The 18,122-nt window shown below is 47.4% G+C and overlaps 1 protein-coding gene across 1 annotated transcript; it reads right to left on the reverse strand.

Annotated features, from left to right (window-relative positions):
* Window positions 1-13,185: 13,185 nt before the first annotated feature.
* On the reverse strand, window positions 13,186-16,641 carry LOC131210199 (DNA repair endonuclease XPF). Its single transcript, XM_058203409.1, has 6 exons — window positions 16,421-16,641; window positions 15,601-16,362; window positions 15,391-15,545; window positions 14,307-15,325; window positions 14,020-14,241; window positions 13,186-13,959 (listed from the first exon to the last, which is right to left on the reverse strand). Exons 1-6 carry the CDS (start codon window positions 16,639-16,641, stop codon window positions 13,246-13,248), a joined length of 3,093 nt encoding a protein of 1,030 aa, XP_058059392.1. The 3' UTR covers window positions 13,186-13,245.
* Between the last annotated feature and the right edge of the window lie 1,481 nt (window positions 16,642-18,122).

Raw genomic sequence — 18,122 nt, forward strand, 5'->3', positions numbered from 1 at the left:
GGCTGAGAACAGTTTCGTAGATGTAATAGAGGAAAAGGGGAAATGATTCGCGATTTTCTAGTAAAGTACCAACGAACCCACAGGGGGTTTGATGTAAAGTATTCGAGGCCCGATCCGATGAGTTAAGGGGTAGCTGAGTAGAATTTCAAAAGGTAGCTTCTAAGGGCTTTTTCTTACAGACATTAATTTCTTCACCTTTCTTTTATTGGGCTTTGTTCTCAAGACCTTATGAGATATTTACTTCGTTGAATATCAGGACCCATCGATTTGCACTGAATACTCTTCTTGCTTTTCAAATATTAAGTATCAAAATAATCAAAAAAAATTAACGGTAAGTATAAATTTATCAAAAATTTGTTACCAGAAAATGTCACTTGTAGATTATACCAATTGAAGCATCCTGAAGTCATTCATTTACTCCATTCATATAATCGCAGTTCCGCTTCATACTGACGAGATGAAAAGCAGATTTCAGCACGAAGGGCAGCTTACTGTCGGATGACAGGGATTCACTTAGACTTGTCCGCGTGACTCCGATGACCATCATTGCCCGTTTGTGCTGATCGCCGCTACGTACGCCGCTATGCTTCCAACCGTAAAATGAAATGAAGTGCTACAAAAAAACCTTCTGGCCGATAACATGAAGCTTGAAAACTATGAAACTGCAGCCAAAAACTATCGCTTTTAGTGCCATTCCATGAGCAAAGGGGAAGGCCGAGATTAAACCATTACGTTTCTTCTTTTTTTCTTTGCCGTGTATGCACTTTCGCCTATTCTCCATAAACTGCCCCAAACTACACTGCAAAATGCGCCGGTGAGCACATCCCGAAAAAAAAAACAAAATAAATGACGCCACAAATGTTTTGCCAGCTCATGAAAGTTGATGCTAGAGAAATAAGCCACCAAATGCCGGGCCGTGTTTGTGCTCCAACGTAACTATTTGGCCGGTGTTTTTTCTCCTCCCGCAAGCGGTGGGACGCAAGCGTAAAAGGGAACCGGGAAATAGTTGTATATTTCCGGAAATCCATCCAAAAACTAGAGCACAAACAGAATTGAAGTGAAACAAATCACAAACACCAACGTGGAGTATCGCATCGTTCGGCCTAAGGATATTGTTTTTCCTACTGCGCCGACTGTTGCCAGCCTGCTCTCGGCTGTCCCTGGCACGGGTGGTGCACGTAGCATAAATTTGAGCCCAACCACCCTCCCGCCAGACGCCTAGGTATTTACATTGCAAGCCCGGCCGGTGCCGCGCTGGTGCATGATTTTGTGCCGAAATGCTGCAGCACGAGTTTGTGACGAGGTGTGCTCGCTTAGGTGTTTTATTTGCTAAACAACAAGAAAGGCAAGAAAAATATGCGGCTTAAAGTGGTCCGCAAAACGGGCTGAAAACGGAAATGTTAGAGCACCGTACCATCAATCGTGGGGGATAATAAAAATAGAGGGCTCTAGAATCGGCAACCAAACGTTACTTAAAACGCAGTTTGAACGGGGTTTGCAATGGAGTTAAAACAAGGCTCCGGGGTTTCCGGATTTCCGCACAAATGTACGATTGAGCGTCATTTGTGGTGCATCAACGGCAGGTCTAATTTCATATACGATACACAATGATTGGACTCAAAATGTGCTTTCATGGAGTTTGTGCGAAATAAGAACGCGAAAGCTGATAAGAAGCGTATCAGAATCGAGCTTGACGATATTTGTTAAGTTTCATCCACTTTCAGGATTCGAATTTCCGCGGAAATTACGTGAGTACCATGACGCCTTGTTTTAGTATAATTTTGATATTTTTTCAGACTTATTTTGAAGATATTCTGAACTAATGAGGAACTCCAAGGATATGAGACGGAACACCCTGGGAATTCCCTTTGCGACTCTCAACTTTCAGAACCACGAAAAACTCACAACAATGTTACAAATTGAATGCTAAAAATCATCCCGATTTGCTCGTTTGAATCGTCTATCAATGAATCGACGCTGTTTAAAGTTTAAAACGGATTAATTTTGCATCATTATCCTTTTTCCACATCCATTTCCATGACAACCAGTGACCAGTGTTAAACTCGATGTACCGGTTGCAGTCACAGAGCAATCACTTGTGTTGTCGACCAGACAACTTGAGCCGATTGAAACGATCGATTAAACCACTGACTGCGGATGGCATCCTTTTTGAAGAGTCCTCGTCGGACGGAACAAACCAACCGAGCCGTTTATTACGACGCGCCGCGTGGTCGGAATGATACAAGTGGGAAAACCATGGTTGCGTCTGCCAGGAAAAACCAAAATAAACACGCCACACGCCCACAGCATCATCTCGATGGCGCTCGCCAGACTGGCGCCTTCGGGCGGATGAAGCTTCCGTCGGCTCTTGCGGTAGCCTCGGACCGGCCGAGGTCATCCACCGGAGCCGGGCAACAGGACACAAAAGGAGACCGATTCCCGAGTTTCTCGGGTGGAGAAAGTTGTGGAGAAAATTTTCGATAATGTCGGCCGGTGGTCGTGGGCCGCCCCGTGGTAAGCAGCAAGTCGTCCGTTGAAACTGTTGATTGTCTGTCGCTAAAGTTGGCCACAAAACCCTGCGGGCACCGCGGGAGGACATTAATCATCGGTTGCCAGTTTCGATGGAAAGTGTTTGTTTGTGGCTCTGCTGCCACCGACGACGCTATCACCGACTTGCCAACACAGCCCGGCAACTGGTGGCCAGTGGTGGCCGGATTGTGGCAACGTGACGCCATGCTGTGCGCCGGGCCTATGGTTCCGCGCAGATACGGCCGCAAGTTTTATGGGGCAGCCCTATGGTGGGTGCAGATATAAATTATGTTGGTTCGCTTCATTTCAACACAACAACATCGACTTTAAGGCATACAAAGAAGCGTCTTTCCATGCCTGGACTTCCATTCCATGTACTCGGTAGCCTGTGAGCTTTTTCTGTCACAATAGTTGTGCTCTATCTAAAATTGTCGATTGGATTACAGTCATTGTAAACTCATTCTAATTAACCCGACCGCGCACTAACGGTATAATCGCCCTTACAGCAGCTATTTGCTAATCACAATCAGGCCCTTATCAATCGAGGCATCAGGACCCAGTAACCTAATGAATTGGGAGTTTTGTAGGACACGTACCAAATGTTGATGTTGAACCCATATTTCCACGTTGACACTGGCCACCGCAGCCGGGGGATAAGTGTTCCGTAACGTTATCAAACGCAACGCAAACCGGCCACCATTGCACCAGGGCATGTGCAGCGCATTGTTGACACCGATTTATTTGTAGTTAATTTAGAGTGTCGAACCGTGCCAATATTTGCACGTTCGATTGCCATCAGACCCACGTAAATTGGTCAGCTGTGGGGACGATGGTGGGTCACAGTTTTCTGGTCATTGTGGTCCGTTAATTAAACGGTTGAGTTTCAGACTTCAGGCTGGCCAGTTTCAAATGCAAACTGAACGAAACTGAACATACAGTTTTGTTTCCAAAATATTCGCCTATCTAAAAAAAACGCAATAATTGGCAACATACTGTGTGTGCCAGTTGTAACAATCCTTCTCCGTGCCACTTCTGTGTCGCTGACTAAACGGTGGCAATATTATTAATGTGTCGGCCAACATGATGCCAACACGAACACATGCTTTGCTGTAATTACACAAATATTTCATTATTAATAGCCCCATCATAAACTACAATTTGCTGGGAGAAAGCAAGGGTAAACCGTGCGCACCACTCTGACCGCGGCCTTTCTCCCTTTTAGTGAAAATAAGTAGCACGCCAGGGAACGGAAAGGACGACGATGACTTCTAGGGCATCACAGGAGAGATGAATCCTTGGGCCAAAACCCTGCAGGCTGACCCTTTTTCTTGGCCGCGACACTTTCTGTGCGTTGCTTTCTGCTTACCAATCGGGCCGGCTACCTAACCTCTGGAACACATCTAGAGCACCCTACCTAGAACTGGTAAATAATGGCTTCATTAATCGATGATGCTGGTTCCACGCCCTGCCGGTGACTCCGTTCGAAACAGAGTGCGGTCAGTCAGTCGGCGGTGTGCCACAGCTGGAGTAAAGTTCCGAAAAGGTGATGTTTGGTGACATTAATTAATCAACGACCCCGTCGAGAGGCCGCTGCTGAACATTTATTACACAAAAATTAACCTTCATTAAGAGAGTCCTTTGGCACCCGATCATTGTTGGAGCGTGTGAATCATGCTTCTAGCAAGTGCTCAAGTTCCAACACGAAAAGTTGCCACTTTTAAGATAAATATTTGCTCTCTAAATGCTTGTAGAAACATTAGTAAGAGTGCAATAACATGCAGCAGCGGCAAATCGGGTACTTCATTATACAGACAAAAATTTTATTCTTGAAAGATCGCTACAAGGGATTTTACAATAAATCCCCCAATTAGGACCCTGCTTACTTATGCTGCACTGGCGGCACTTAAAAATTATCTCCGCCACAATATTTCAATTCGGTAGCAGAAAACCACGGGACTCCATCAAGGGATGGACATAAAATCTGTTTTCTTTCGCCATTGAGTGCTGTTCATCTGCATAACAATAAAAAGCACGACCGAACGAATTTTAATTTCTGGCGTAATGTGAGCTTGTTCAGATCGGGCAATGTTGCCAACCATTGATACAATTTATGCCAATGAAGTCACTAAATCAAAGGGGACGCAAGTGATATATTACCCCGAGAGGTCGGTACTGAAGCCGACGCAATTTCGACGCATCATAAAATGGGCCTTCCTCACCGTTGGCAGCGTAGTTTAATGTCATCTGCTGGTCTCTGATCCGCCCGCCCGGGTCACGGTGGCGCGGCGTGCCAAGCCAAGAGAGGGCATACCAATGAGGAATTATTTTTAATAATTCATCCCCATTATTATTCGCTTCATCGAGTGCGCCAGAGCATCAACCATGTTCGGGACCGGGGCTGAGCCGGGTGTAATCGCCACAAGTAGCAAGTGGGGAATGCGGAAAAAAGTCCCAACTTCCAGGAAGCGCGCTCGCTCCAATCCTCCGCAGACCGGTAATGTGAGTGTATGGCAAATAATAATCCGATAATGTTGCAATCCGCTTTCTCCTTTTAATATCCCCGGGACCGGCAACATAGAAACCGGTGAAACGGGGAATAGTAATAAGGATGGGTGCAAGGATCGAGCGTAAAGTGTGCGTGCGAAAGCGGCCTCAAAAGGAAGCGGTGTAACCGACCAGAACGAGCCTTGTTCGGGTTTCCTTATTTTTTCTTCGTATCACTGCAATGCTATTGGCTCTGGACACTGCAAACGTGCATTTGCATTGTAATAAGTATTACGGCCACCGGACTGCATCGTACTCGAGGTCTTATGCCTTCACTTGAGGGTACACTTCATAGGCGATGATTGAACAGTTCAATTAAATCTAATGCACATCCTTCTCGCACACAATAAAAACACACGACGGCACAAAACAAACACCGGCACCGACCAGCGAGAGGGCTCAATCTCTTGGGCATAGGAGCATACCGTTCCGAGTCAGCAATTGATCCGATTAGGCACAGCAACCCGGCCGAAAGCAACCAAACGCCTGCGTACGTGTGTGTGTTGGCTGGCAGAATCAATTTAATCTTAAATTTTTGGGGAAACTTCTAGCCTCCTGGTTCCGCTTCCGCCGACCGGGTCGTGCGTCTGGACGCAATTATTGATTGAATTTGTGATGAACGATAACGGTAAGAAATCGTTCGCACAAATCATACGGCGGCAAGGCGAAAAAGGAATAGAAGAAAAACTAATGCTCCTAATAGGATTCGATCAATCTGTACTACTTCCTGGGTGGAGAGTTGCGTTAACTTCCGATCCCTAGGAACCCATTGCGGTTGCGGACCGCAATTTCCTGTGCCTTCGTTGTGCCGTTTTTATGAATATTTAAGCGTGACCAGACCGAGGCTTCGGTTCTGCAATGCAACAGCTCCCGCTAATTGGGAGCTTGTTAAGGCGCATAGATTAAAGAACTTGAGCTCGTTCCGTTTTTCTACTTTTGTCAAGGAAGTTGTAACAGGGAACCAACCGGCCATGGGATTATTGGACTTGGGATTTAAACGCAAGTTAATTTGGGCTTTAAAACGTTTATTTAAAACTGAACTAGCAATCGGCGCAAAAGAAACTGTCAATCGCAGAGCGAAATCGTAGAGGGCTTTGGTCTACTACAAGATAGAACGGAAATAGTGAACTTTCACATCTACTTTCTTCAAACTTTCACAAAGCTTTCGTACAATGGAGATTGAGATTAATGAGATTTTATTGCAAACAATAGCTAAGCAATTCCTACGATCTATTTCTATATTATTCTATTCAATTTATCGTACAAATCACGGATTCGAAATGGAAAAATAATCCATATTCCTTTACCGAAGGGCACGATACGCGGCAACCGTCACGTCAGGAACCGATGGGGACCCTCTGACCTCTGCTGGTGGACAGTACTTCGGAGTGCATCCTGCACCATCTCGGCCGTGAACGTGTGCCGACGAAAGAGAAATTAACGTCGGCCTGTGCGTCCTACTTCCGGCCGTGTCCTGGCTGTACACCCCCCGGGCCTATTGATCAATGCTCGGTCCGCTTGCCTATCTCAATCTGCTTGATTGGTTTCGGACCGAATAATGTTTTCGCAACAATCCGTCACGGTGTGCTGGTGGCCGGTGCTGGCGAAAGTTGCTAAAATAAGTTGTTGGCCGACCGTCCCGCCAGCGGATGTGGTACACGGAGCGGCGTAATATTATTTGTTTCACCCTCCAACAATGTTTGCCGGGGTGGGAACGGACGGGAACCAGTGCGGCGTAATAACCCAGCGCACCAATCGCAACAAACATCCTCAATCTCAGCCATCAAAGAACCGAATGGCGGGAATCGAGCGTGAAGTGACGAAAAATGAGATTTATTGTTTATTATTTGTAAAATTCGATCGCACGCCCGGGAAGTACGAAGTGGTCGTACCGTGCCTGTCCCATTAGGGAATTGTTTTGGTGCACGATGGCCGCGTGGTGAGTGTGAAGGCCAAATTGGATAATGCGAAAAGAAGGCACGGGTACCGATATGTTTATGAATAAACATGAACACCACGGAAAGGAATCTCAAAATTGATTTCACGCCTCAACTGATAAAGGGAGCAAGATAATTTGCGAATCGATTGGATGTAGCATTTTCCGAATACTTGTTTCCCTGCACGGTGTTTGGTTGTACATAAATATACCGGCAGTTGGTACCTGCAAGTCGGAAGAATTATATTATGGTAAAACTGTGTTGCGAACCAGATCTCGTTCGACTTGATGTTTCCTCTCGTTGCAGAAGATGTAGAACTCCAGTAAAATTTTACAGAGTAATTCGACCAGCAGTTGATGGATCGGCTGCCGTTTCAGAGCCTGGTGAGCAATCAGTATAGTTGAAATTTCCATTTTTGATATCATAATCTAAGCAAATATTTCATACAAACAAATCAGACAAGAAAGATGTTCTTCGCTTTTTGCTGTCTTCCAATCGTATATCGTTTGGTTCCACGGAATTATGGCAGGGCTTGTATATTAAGCTTACTGCGATTTATTAAACGATCGACCAAAGCCAAAATAGAAAAACTGAAAAGCAAAGGGACGATCATAATTCAAAGATCCTTGTGCGTCAACTGCAAAGAAATATTAGACTACTTATACCTTGGTAAATGAATAATATTTAATTGAATTTACTTTTATTCTTATTTAAAACAAACCGAACCGTATGTGCATATTCAAGGCTTTGTAGGCGAACCGAAGCTTTATTGGTCAAATTCGCTGACCCATGCGTGGTGGCTTTCGTTGAGCTGTTTAAAGATTAATCGTTTCTGTAAGTAAAACCCATTCATTTCATTCTTTTTGAGGTCCCCTTTTTAACCCAAACCAAATACCTGTAACTCTTTTCTTACTTATAATTCTACTCAGCACTCTTCCGATAGGTTCATCACAGAGATTATTATCGAATCGAGTCGTTGTGAAAGGGAGCGAATATTTCGCATGAAAATAACAACAAATTCCCCCGGAATCCCCGTCGTTGCCTTTTGCTCCACCTCTTGCCAGATACTGTCGAAGGAGGAGAATGATGATCCCCGAGCGATCCATCCTTTCGGGTGTAATCCCAATCGACTTCCGGGATGATAAATTTTCTTCGAAAACATGTTCAATATCCCTCGCCGTACCTCAAGTAATCAGTAGCCAGCACCGTTTCGTGTCACAGGAATTCCCAACGAAGTCGTCCCGCTGTGGAGTAAGGAAATGAAATTATCATTAATATTCATCGAGCCCAAAGTCGAAGCATGATGTACTGCTGTCAGTCTGCGGACGGGGAAGGACACGGCTTCATCGAAGGAGATCAACCCCTGGCCGCGCTTGTCAAATTCGGTCCGCTGTTTCCTCATTTCGTCCGCCCGAAAAACGTGAGAAGACTTCGCAAGACGCCACGGAACCCCGTCACAGAAGCTGGCTGTCCATTGTCCCAAATGGCGCCCCGTGTTGGTAGGCGCTATATTTTCATTTCGTTAGCAATTACAACTGTAGAACGGGACAGAAAAACATATTATTTTTGGTCTTCCATCCCAGTCCATTTTTTTTTGTGAGGAACAATTGCGACCAAACTCCCGATGCATTCCAGCATCATGTGCAGAGGTTTAGCGTAAAGAATGCCAGCCCCATACCGGTCCAATGTGCTCGCATATCATTTGCCCCGGCCTGAAACGCCCTCCAGAATCTTGGCTTCGCCACGGTGGGTAAGTAAAGCTCGCTCGACCAGAGATCGTACATCATCGTTTACTCTCTCCCGGTGTTCGTTACAGAGGCCCCACCCGGTTCCGTAACTCGATTTACTACCAAAGTCAACCGTCGCAAAGGAAATATCCCTCGGCATACCTACACCACACTCACCGAGAAGGACGAAAGCCTGACGATGATATGTGGGTGCGTGCCAAAGATGCAAATTGAGCCAAGACAGTCAGCCCAGTCTCCAGCTTCATTGGAGTGTGAAAACGATCGTCCAACTATCCCCACACAGACACACAGACACATACGCACGCACGTGCTCATTTCTATCGTCATAATAACGGTGCCGCCATTTACACTTCGTTTTGCATTTTATGTTCTTCAATTTCATGATAACACGAAGCACCTAACAACGAGCCAGTGCAGTTGGATACCGAGGAACGCCTAACGATGGACCCATCAAGCACGTCGTCGCGAAAGCAAAAGGGCCAGCAACTTGGAGCACGTCTCGGTCCCAACTGTCGGACGTCATCGTGGCGAGTGACACATTCTTCCGCTGCCACGCCACAAAAGCAGCATGCAAATTCGATTGTCCTTACGTTGACTAGTAGCCCCCACCCGTAGTCACCGTGGCAGGTTAACAGGAAATGCAAGGAAGAAAGTGTCAGAACTGGTCAGTGTACGACTCGCCCGAAGATGCTGACCAACGAGAGCCACCGTTTTTCACCGCAAACATATGTCGCTCGACACGTGAGGCATCATAATGATCAGGGAATGCACAACAAACGAGGCCCAGCCTGAGAGTAAAACACATAAAAATAGAGCCTAAGTTCTGACCGGCGGCTGCAGCAGGGCCATTACCCAGTGAATCGTAATATTGATTTTCGCTTAATCTTTTGCCGGACATCTTACCCCGCATATGTCTCAGGACGGCGCTGCGGATTACTCCCATTACGCTACGGAAGCGTTTCTTTTTTTGTAAGGGACTAAGAAAGCAAACTTCCGTTTAATTAAATGGAATTTAATTGCACCCAGGCGCAAATTAAAATGGAACGTAAACTGTTTGCCCAACGAACGTCCGGGAGACCGGCTCGCTGGCCGATCTGAACTGGGTTAATTACATTCGGGGCATCGTTTTCGATAAGAATTACCACCGGTGCGAAAGCATTTTAATATTCGTGGCCAGTCGCCGAGCCCACAGCATCCCCGGGAAGTCACCAGAAAAGCAGGACCTCCGGGAGCCGGCACACCGGTCCGCTCGTTTTTCGCCACATGCTGGGCAATTACCGATTACAGGCTTTAACGTACGGCAGCAAGTGCACGTTGCTATTGCTTCGCCTAATCTCACTAAATCACACTCCCGTCCGGGAAGCTGGATGGGAAGCATGCAGCGCACGTAGTCTGGTCCCGGTTACCGTAGGAGCGTTACTTTAAAATTCCTCGTTCGCCAAATGGCGGACAACCTTAAAGAGTCGGCACAGAGATAATCCATTGTAAAGCTGTTGTACCGCCCCAGACGTAACTTCCTCCTTCCCGGGGGCATTGTTTTCGGGTCGAGACTTTCGAAAGAAACAAATTAAACCATCAGATATAGAAGGGCCATAGCGCGCCAGCGTAGCGCCGGAGAAGACGAAAGACGACGACAGCGTCGCCGGCGAGGGCACTCTTCAAACTGGTGTTAATTTGATTAATATCAAGCAGACTCGTACATAAATTAAAATAAATTGCTAGCAGAGTGACTAATCGGAATCGGGACCGGAAGTGGCCGGCCACAGGGCCTAGTCGATGAAGCCGGAAAAACTCATTAAGCAGCTGGCCCAACCGGGTTGCGGCCGGTGGCCATGAAACGTGAAAGATGAAGGCCAACGGAAGCGAGCGGAAGGCGAAACTTTGTAACGTTTGCGCAAAAGAAACGAAATAAACGCATCCCAACGCGATTGGGACAATAAATGCCTAAATTGAATCGAATTAATTATTGACCGGAGTCCTTGGTTTCCAAACGAATATTTTGAGAAATGCAAAAAGAAAGAAAAAATCGCAGCGCGACTTGCACCAGAGAAAAGGGAAATAAAGAAAATATGAAATAACTAAAGCAATCGCTTGATTTATTTATTATAATCAAAGCAAACCGTTTTAAAAGCGCTGGTTCTGATAAGCAAACAAATTTTCTTTCCGCCCCTGGCGCGGTTTGTTGTCGTCGATCGCGCGAGATTCCGAGAACCACCGAGCGTCGACGATGCAAAGTTCGATTTTCTACCAGGGCACCATCCAGCAGCAGAAGGTGGCAAACACTTTGGCACGCAGTAGAATTCGCACACGTTAGATTTTGATTCGGTGCGGAGCCAAAGGGGTCCAAGCTACCTGTGGTTCTTGGATACGTCTGCGTCCCTGGTATTTTGGCTCAACATGAGCTGCGTTTGGCGAACGAAATTTTTCCGCTGAGAGGCGACAGTTTTCGAGACGATTTCGGTCGTTTTTCAGATTCCATTTTATTGGCATTCCAGGTGTCTTTCGTACGGAACGATTGCGATGTGGGCTGTGTGCCGTGATAATTGGCAATAAACATCCCGTCGAGCGTATTTTAGTTTTAGTTAGTTCGATGATCACGAGCACCGGTCTCGCGAGGGACACGAAATTCAATTAGGCGCCACGCTAAAAACTACTTCTTATCTGTACTGCTGCCGCCCAGCCACACACGGATCCGTGGGACGACAATCAATGGCGTGACATGCTGGGGCCCGTATCCCGGTTTCTTCCGCCAAACTTTTCCGGCAGCCGCGCCACACCACACGATACGCACGCCAAACACGCGAAGAACTCTAATCCCTACGGCCGATTTTCGGGGCCACACATCATACTCCTGCGAGAGTGGTTTGCCTGCGTCGGATCGATGGTGGTTCGAAGGATTCCCCGCGCCATAGCACTGATATGACTCATCGTTGCGAGCAACCGGAACCGCTCGAAGCGGACTTGTGGCTCAAAGTTTGGGAAAACAACGCAGAAGAATGGTAAAACAACAACAATGCAACAATATTTCATAGCCAGCGGAGCGATGCCCCGCCTCGGCGGCCCTCTGGGGATCAACAATACAGCCCGAGCGGGGCGAGCACGTGATTGCGCGCGGTCGGGGAGTCACCCGGCCAGCCAGCTTCCGGCAGCTGTTGGCGAAAGATTTTTCTTTATCTCGTTGCCCTTACACTTCACGCCACAACACGCATCGGTGCTCATCTATCACGTTTCCGGCCATTTGTCTGTACACACAGGACATTGCACTCTACTGCTCGCTCGGCCCGGCCATTGCAATCTGTTTTACTGGGCGTTCCGGTTGTTCCGGTTGCGGTTTGAAGCGTGAACCCGGCACTCGATCCGTCCGTTCCGTAAGAAATTGCCAAATATTGCACCATTATTGTTTGAATTTCCCATTTTCCGGCCCTGGGCACGTTGGATGGGTGATCCAAAGTTAATGGTCTGAGAGCAAAGGCCGGCAAACTCCCAAAATAAATATAAATGTAAATAATCAAATTTTTATACTCCACTTGCTGGCAAGGATCTTGGAGAAAGTCCTCGGGGCGCGGCCACCGGAGGGAAAACGGCGAAAGTAACCCTCCGATAATCATATGTGAATTGTTTTTGGATAAACAAATTCTTTCTCCCTTTTTTGCTTCCCTTTCAGCGCCACAATGGCGGATGCGCACGAGCCGAGGTTGCCGGACCCCATGGGACGGGAGGAACATGCAAAGGAATCCTCCATCACGCTCGAAGACAGCGATGTCCCGGCGATGGAGGGCGGAGTGCGTTGTGTAGCGCCTGGTGTGAAAATTAATCTGAACATCAGCGGAGCGGCCACGCGTTTGGCCACCAACTTCCGTTGGCACTCGGCGGAGGGAGAATAAACTCATTTCATCGGAAACACCCGCAACGGCCACCAGTGCAGCAGTAGCCGGGAAGACCGCCGCATAGGGGGAGCGTGTGCCGTAATTTGGTTCAATTTTCCCATTTCCTGTCCCTTTTTTAAAGACGTCTTCCACAAAGTTACTGTGCCGGAAAGCGCGGAGAATAGGGAAAGAATGCCTTCTTTTTCCCTGTAGGAGCATTTCGCGCAATCGATAATTTCTCCATCGTATTAACAAGTTGAGGATTGAACGTATTCGGTGTGTTTAAAAAATGATAATGCAATTTTTATGATCTACCATCGATACTTTGCACCGCACAAGGGGAGAGATGAGTAATCAATCATGACTTAAAGAACCTAAAAAGCGAATCAATAATTTAACCCACAATTCGTTTGAATATAGAAAACTTTCTTGAAGGGTTTGCAGAGTCCAAAACAGATCCTTTTGAAATGAAAAATAGATAACAGTCGTTACATGCAAAGACAGTAGAACACTAGGAGATATTTTATTCACAACAAAAACTACAGCAAAAAGACGCGACCGCGTCCGCACAGCACCATTGAATACAATCAAACCAAAAGAATTCAACTGTCGCCCAACAACTCACATTCTGCCGCGGTTCCCAGCACCACGTTTGAACTTCGACCAGGGCATCTTACCGTTCGAATCCGGCTGGGCCGGTTTGTGAGCCACGTGCAGTATTTCCCACAGCTGCTTCGCCAGAGCCTGACCGCCGAGCAGTTCCTCCAGTTGGGCTTCCGTTTTCTGCGTCAATTCGCGCAAACTTTTGCACTGACGCATAACCTTACCGATGTTGCGCGACGTTATGCCCGGAAGTTTCATCAGAAACTCCTGCATATCGACGTTCACCAGCAGCCCATCGGCCGTTCCTTCCGACCCGTCGTCGGTGGCCGCTTCATCGGAACCGATCTTAACCGCCACATCCGGATTCGGTTCGGCTTTGCCTTGTTTAAGCTCTTCGAACAGTTGTGCCGTCGCGTATGGACTCGGTGACCAGACGAGTCGAAGCTTGGGAAAGTGAATCGTTAACAGCTGCAGCTTCGCCATAATGTCCTCGTTTGACGAACCGACCGACGACGAGGAACCACCGCCGCCGCCACCGCCGGACACCATAAAGTAGCGCTGAAAGTGAAACGGTTTGTTCTGATCGAACTCGATCAGCAGAATTGGTTTGGCATAGTAGCGGGTCATCTGCACGCACTGGCTGTACAGGCGGCCCGAGTTTAGCGAACCGATCAGATCGGAAATCGATTTACGTTCGACGCAAACCTCCGGCGTTAGAATGTAATCACCGACCTGCAAAGACACTAGCGTTGCGAAAAGGGTCCTTCATTGCCCAATCAAAGGGTTCCTTACCGTGATCGTTAGCGGAACCACATCGATGCCCCGTCGGTGGATGAGACACGGCAGATCGGAACGAAACTCTCGCATGTCGACAATAACGCGAGGTGTGACAATCTCTTCTGGATTTTTTACCTCCTGCCCACCCGCTTGCCGGCTCGAGATTTCCTGCTTCTTCTGCAGCATCATAATCGTGTCTTCCGATTTGCCATCCTGATATTCCGGTACGACCATTGTCTAAAGACGAAACAAAGGCAACCTTATGTCATTCTTCGATCCACCGCATGGTCTCCGTAATTTACCCTTTTCGTTTCAATCAGTAACTCAAACGCTTGCTTCTCACGCCGCAACGAAGTTAGATAGGACTGTTCCTCGACCGTTTTCGAGTAGATGACGGCGAACACACGAACGCGAGCCACCTCTGCACGCCGCTGTCGGGCCTCGTACACCTCGATCTGCCGGATAGCGGTGACGTTCGTGTGGTACATGACGATGTAGCGCGGATTGATGTGCTCCAGGGTCCGATCGAGCGAACCCAGTCCCGTAGATTCACTCTTAAACGTTTGAATGAACACCAGCGGCCGATTGCAGTCCTTCACAATGGTCGTTATGTCCATTTTTTCCATTTCGGTGAACGATTCAAACGCTCCGCTCTCCAGTACACTGGTATCGAACTGCGCCGCATCCGGTTCGATCTCATCGAGCGGTTTCTGTGACATCGTCAAAATGTACGAATCACGAAAGTACCGCTGATGGTCCGGGTCTTCCGTCGCGCGCCCGGCCAACTCGGATTCCATTTCGGACTGTTGCGTTGTCTCCGTATCTTCTGTGGTCAGTGCATCTTCGTCTTCTTTGTCGTTGCGCTTGGGCGTCTCAAGCTCTTCGGCCGCCTCGAGACGCTTCTTTGCAATTCTTTCGCGCAAAAATGCTCCCTTTGCGGGAACATCACTCTTGGCTGCGGCATTGGTCGTACTTGGTTTTGGTATAGAAAGAGGCTCGAACGGTTGTACCTTAAATTTGGCGCCATCGTTTTCGACCGATATGTGCTTGAAGTTTTCCGACAGTTTCGACACCGTGATATCGTATTTCATCGCTTGATAAAACAGATGGCGCTCCGGACCCTGTGTAAGCACCTGGTTCAGCTGATAGCAATCCCAGGCATCCTGACACAGGATTAGAATCTTCACCTGCTGCTGGAGATACTTTTGCCGTTCCTCTTTCTTGCGAATTTTGTTCGATGTTTCCTTGATGTCTTTGGGAATATCGAGCCGAAGTACATCCAGCAGTGCCTTCCACTTGGGGGACAATTCGGGTTCGAACTCTGCGGGAGGCAGTCACTGTGAACCACGATTGCTCGGCGCTGCTCCGATCGGTTCCAAAACTTACCATCCTCACTGTTGAAAATGCGTTCCTTAGCAACTGTGAAGATTCGTTCGGCGGCCTCCATGATGGTCCATCCCGAATTGCTGAGTGCGTACTCTTTCGTTCGGTAGCGCTTGACTAAAGCATAAAACGACACAGCATCCCCATAGAGACAAGACCTACAATGGGAGTGCAATCAATCAACCGTAGCAATCCAATGCTGCCGGAACCTACACCATCAAGCTGCGCAAAACTTTCAAATCGACCACGATTAGTTTCGTCTGCGAGCTCAGCTGATGCCAAATGGTGTCCAGTTGGGCCTGTAGGATTTTGTGGAACTTTTTCGTCACGCAATTCTCCACCGTTACCTCCTGCAGTTCCACGTGACGGTTCAGGCTTTTGACGCTCTTCACCAGATAGTTCATTAGGTCGAGCAGATTCGTCTGCAGCACTATCATGCTTTGCGTCATGGGAATCTGTATCTCGACGACGGCCGGTTCGTAGGGCTTCAGTGACCGCTGTATGGTCATGTGGAACCGGGGCCAAATCAGTAGCTCCTTCACGAACAGATTGCGCATCACTTTCTCCACGTGCCCGTACCCGTAGGTGAACGCTTCTACGTTGCGTGAGAACGCCTTGATGAACCCGACCTTATTCCGTTGCCGGTAGAGACGCAGTGCGAACGCTTCCTGGCACGACTCCACTATCTCGTGCGCCCGCACCACGAATATCCCCGTTATCAGTTCGATCGGGATGCGGTTCTTTAGCAAATCGACCACCAAAATGCGTGTGCTGATAAACTGGATCCCACCCTGTAGGTACGTGCGTTCGCGCTCGGTAGACACTTTGGCCGTTTCGTGAATGTGTTCGGCGTGCTCGAGGTGGGTTTTGTAAAATCGTTCCTCACTATCGGAACAGTTTACCACCAGGACCAGCGTGGAATTGTCGCAGAATATCTTCAACAGGTTTAGCAACACACGTTCGTAGTTGATGCCTCTGTAAAGTGGTTTAGAGAAGGTTATGGGGAAGCTGCGCTACAAGCTGCACGACTCACTTGGCACACACGACGAGAGCATCCGCGTGGAGCAGATCGAAGAACATCTGTTTCTCGTACTCGAGCAGGGCAATTCCCTCCGCTGCCAGAAACTCTTCGGCGTCCACTTGCTGCGTAATGATCTTATCCTCTTGTTCCTCAGCCAATGCGTTCGCTTCCTGGTCGGTTTGATCGGCCGAACAGGCCAGCTCCGCATCCAGTCCATCGTTCTCAAGGCTCATGATCGTGCCGGCACGCTGCGCATTACACAAAACAACAAACTAAATGCTTCTGCGTTTGTTTACATCGCCATTTGACGTTCGTTTCTTCGTTTTCGACACAGCGCCCTCTGCGTAGCAGAAATGAAACTTTGCTTTCGAAAAAACGGTTGATTTCCCTTTTTTGGGGAAAAACACACTGCCGGCTGCGAGAGTAAGGACACCAGTTTCTTTATAGTTTGCTTTATGTATTTCGAAGGACAGTGTTGAGTACAGTTCACTTATTCACGTAACGTTTATTGTTATGCATAGTTTTCGCATGGTTGTTTCCTTTTTTTTGTCGCTCCTCTACCCTAGAATGGCCCGATACATCTTGATTGTTCCGAAATTCTCCCGCCATTACACAACATACAAACGCCCATTCGTTCACCACGCTTCTAGGTAGAAAATTATTATTTTCCTAATTTTTCGCTTATTTCCAACACCTTAGCACGCTCGCTTACATTATCCATTTGATCCTTGCTAGACCGGCCATCAGACATTGTGCTCGTGTTGCTTCCCCAGCTGAACATTGCCGTTGCCGTTGTGCTCTAGTGTACAAAGGGCGCGCGCGATCTCGTTTCGGTAGTTTCAACCACTAGAGTTACATCCTATAGTACACTACATCAGTAGTTACCTCGTGTATTCGTCTTGCATAACAAACGCATGTTCATCGTTAAATCCAGTCGCAATTCCATGATCAGTGGCTCTCGGTGATTCCACTTGCGTTCGCTTAAAGAACTACTAATACTTTTGCTTTGGACACCAGATGCATTACGAAGGACATACAGCGTGCAGCCGTATCGGGGGATAGTGTATTCAACGATTGGAAGCAAGGAGAGATAAAATAAAAACTCTAAGCTATCGAACTAAGCAATTTTCTCGTTCACTGAATGAACCTATGTGCTTGCTAATCCTTTAACCTGTTCATTACCTTTTTAATTCAATGTTTAGATCAACAAAAACGCATAACCAATAGCAAGAAACACAATCAAATTATTTGAGGTTTGGAAAGTAAGAAAACAGAAAGATGGTTTAAGCAATTTTGAACGTGCCTAACATACCCTTCGTATCAGAACGCTTAATATATGCTCCTCGATTTTATCTTAATTATTCACGTTGTCCTAACTCGAGCACCAGCAGGCAGTAAGAATCGTGGCCGTGAATGAAGGCCTGTCGTTAGTAGTCTCTATGCACGTTTGCCCCACGTTTAGCGCACCTACGCCGTTTTTGTTTAATTGAACGTACTAGTAACGCGTGGTTGAACATATAAACGGTAGATCAACGCACAATTCTCATCCGATTATGTCGTAAACTTTTTGCTCTTGTATTGCCTTCACTACTGCCGATTTTAGTCAAATACAGGCCAAGCACCAGTGGGCGAAATTCGTTTGCCACTCGCCGGACAATCGCCCATTTTCTGGATACCAAATAAAACAATGTATAAGCAGAAAGTGATTCGTTCA

Source organism: Anopheles bellator, chromosome 2, assembly GCF_943735745.2.
Source record: "Anopheles bellator chromosome 2, idAnoBellAS_SP24_06.2, whole genome shotgun sequence".
NCBI lineage: Eukaryota > Metazoa > Arthropoda > Insecta > Diptera > Culicidae > Anopheles > Anopheles bellator.

Bases quoted from the DNA above. Each gene is read 5' to 3' on its own strand.
- LOC131210199 (XM_058203409.1), bottom strand. From the start codon at position 16,641: ATGAGCCTTGAGAACGATGGACTGGATGCGGAGCTGGCCTGTTCGGCC. The intron at 16,363-16,420 runs GTGAGTCGTGCA...ACCACTTTACAG, and splicing joins GCTCTCGTCGTGTGTGCCAA to AGGCATCAACTACGAACGTG. The intron at 15,326-15,390 runs GTAAGTTTTGGA...TGCCTCCCGCAG, and splicing joins CATTTTCAACAGTGAGGATG to AGTTCGAACCCGAATTGTCC.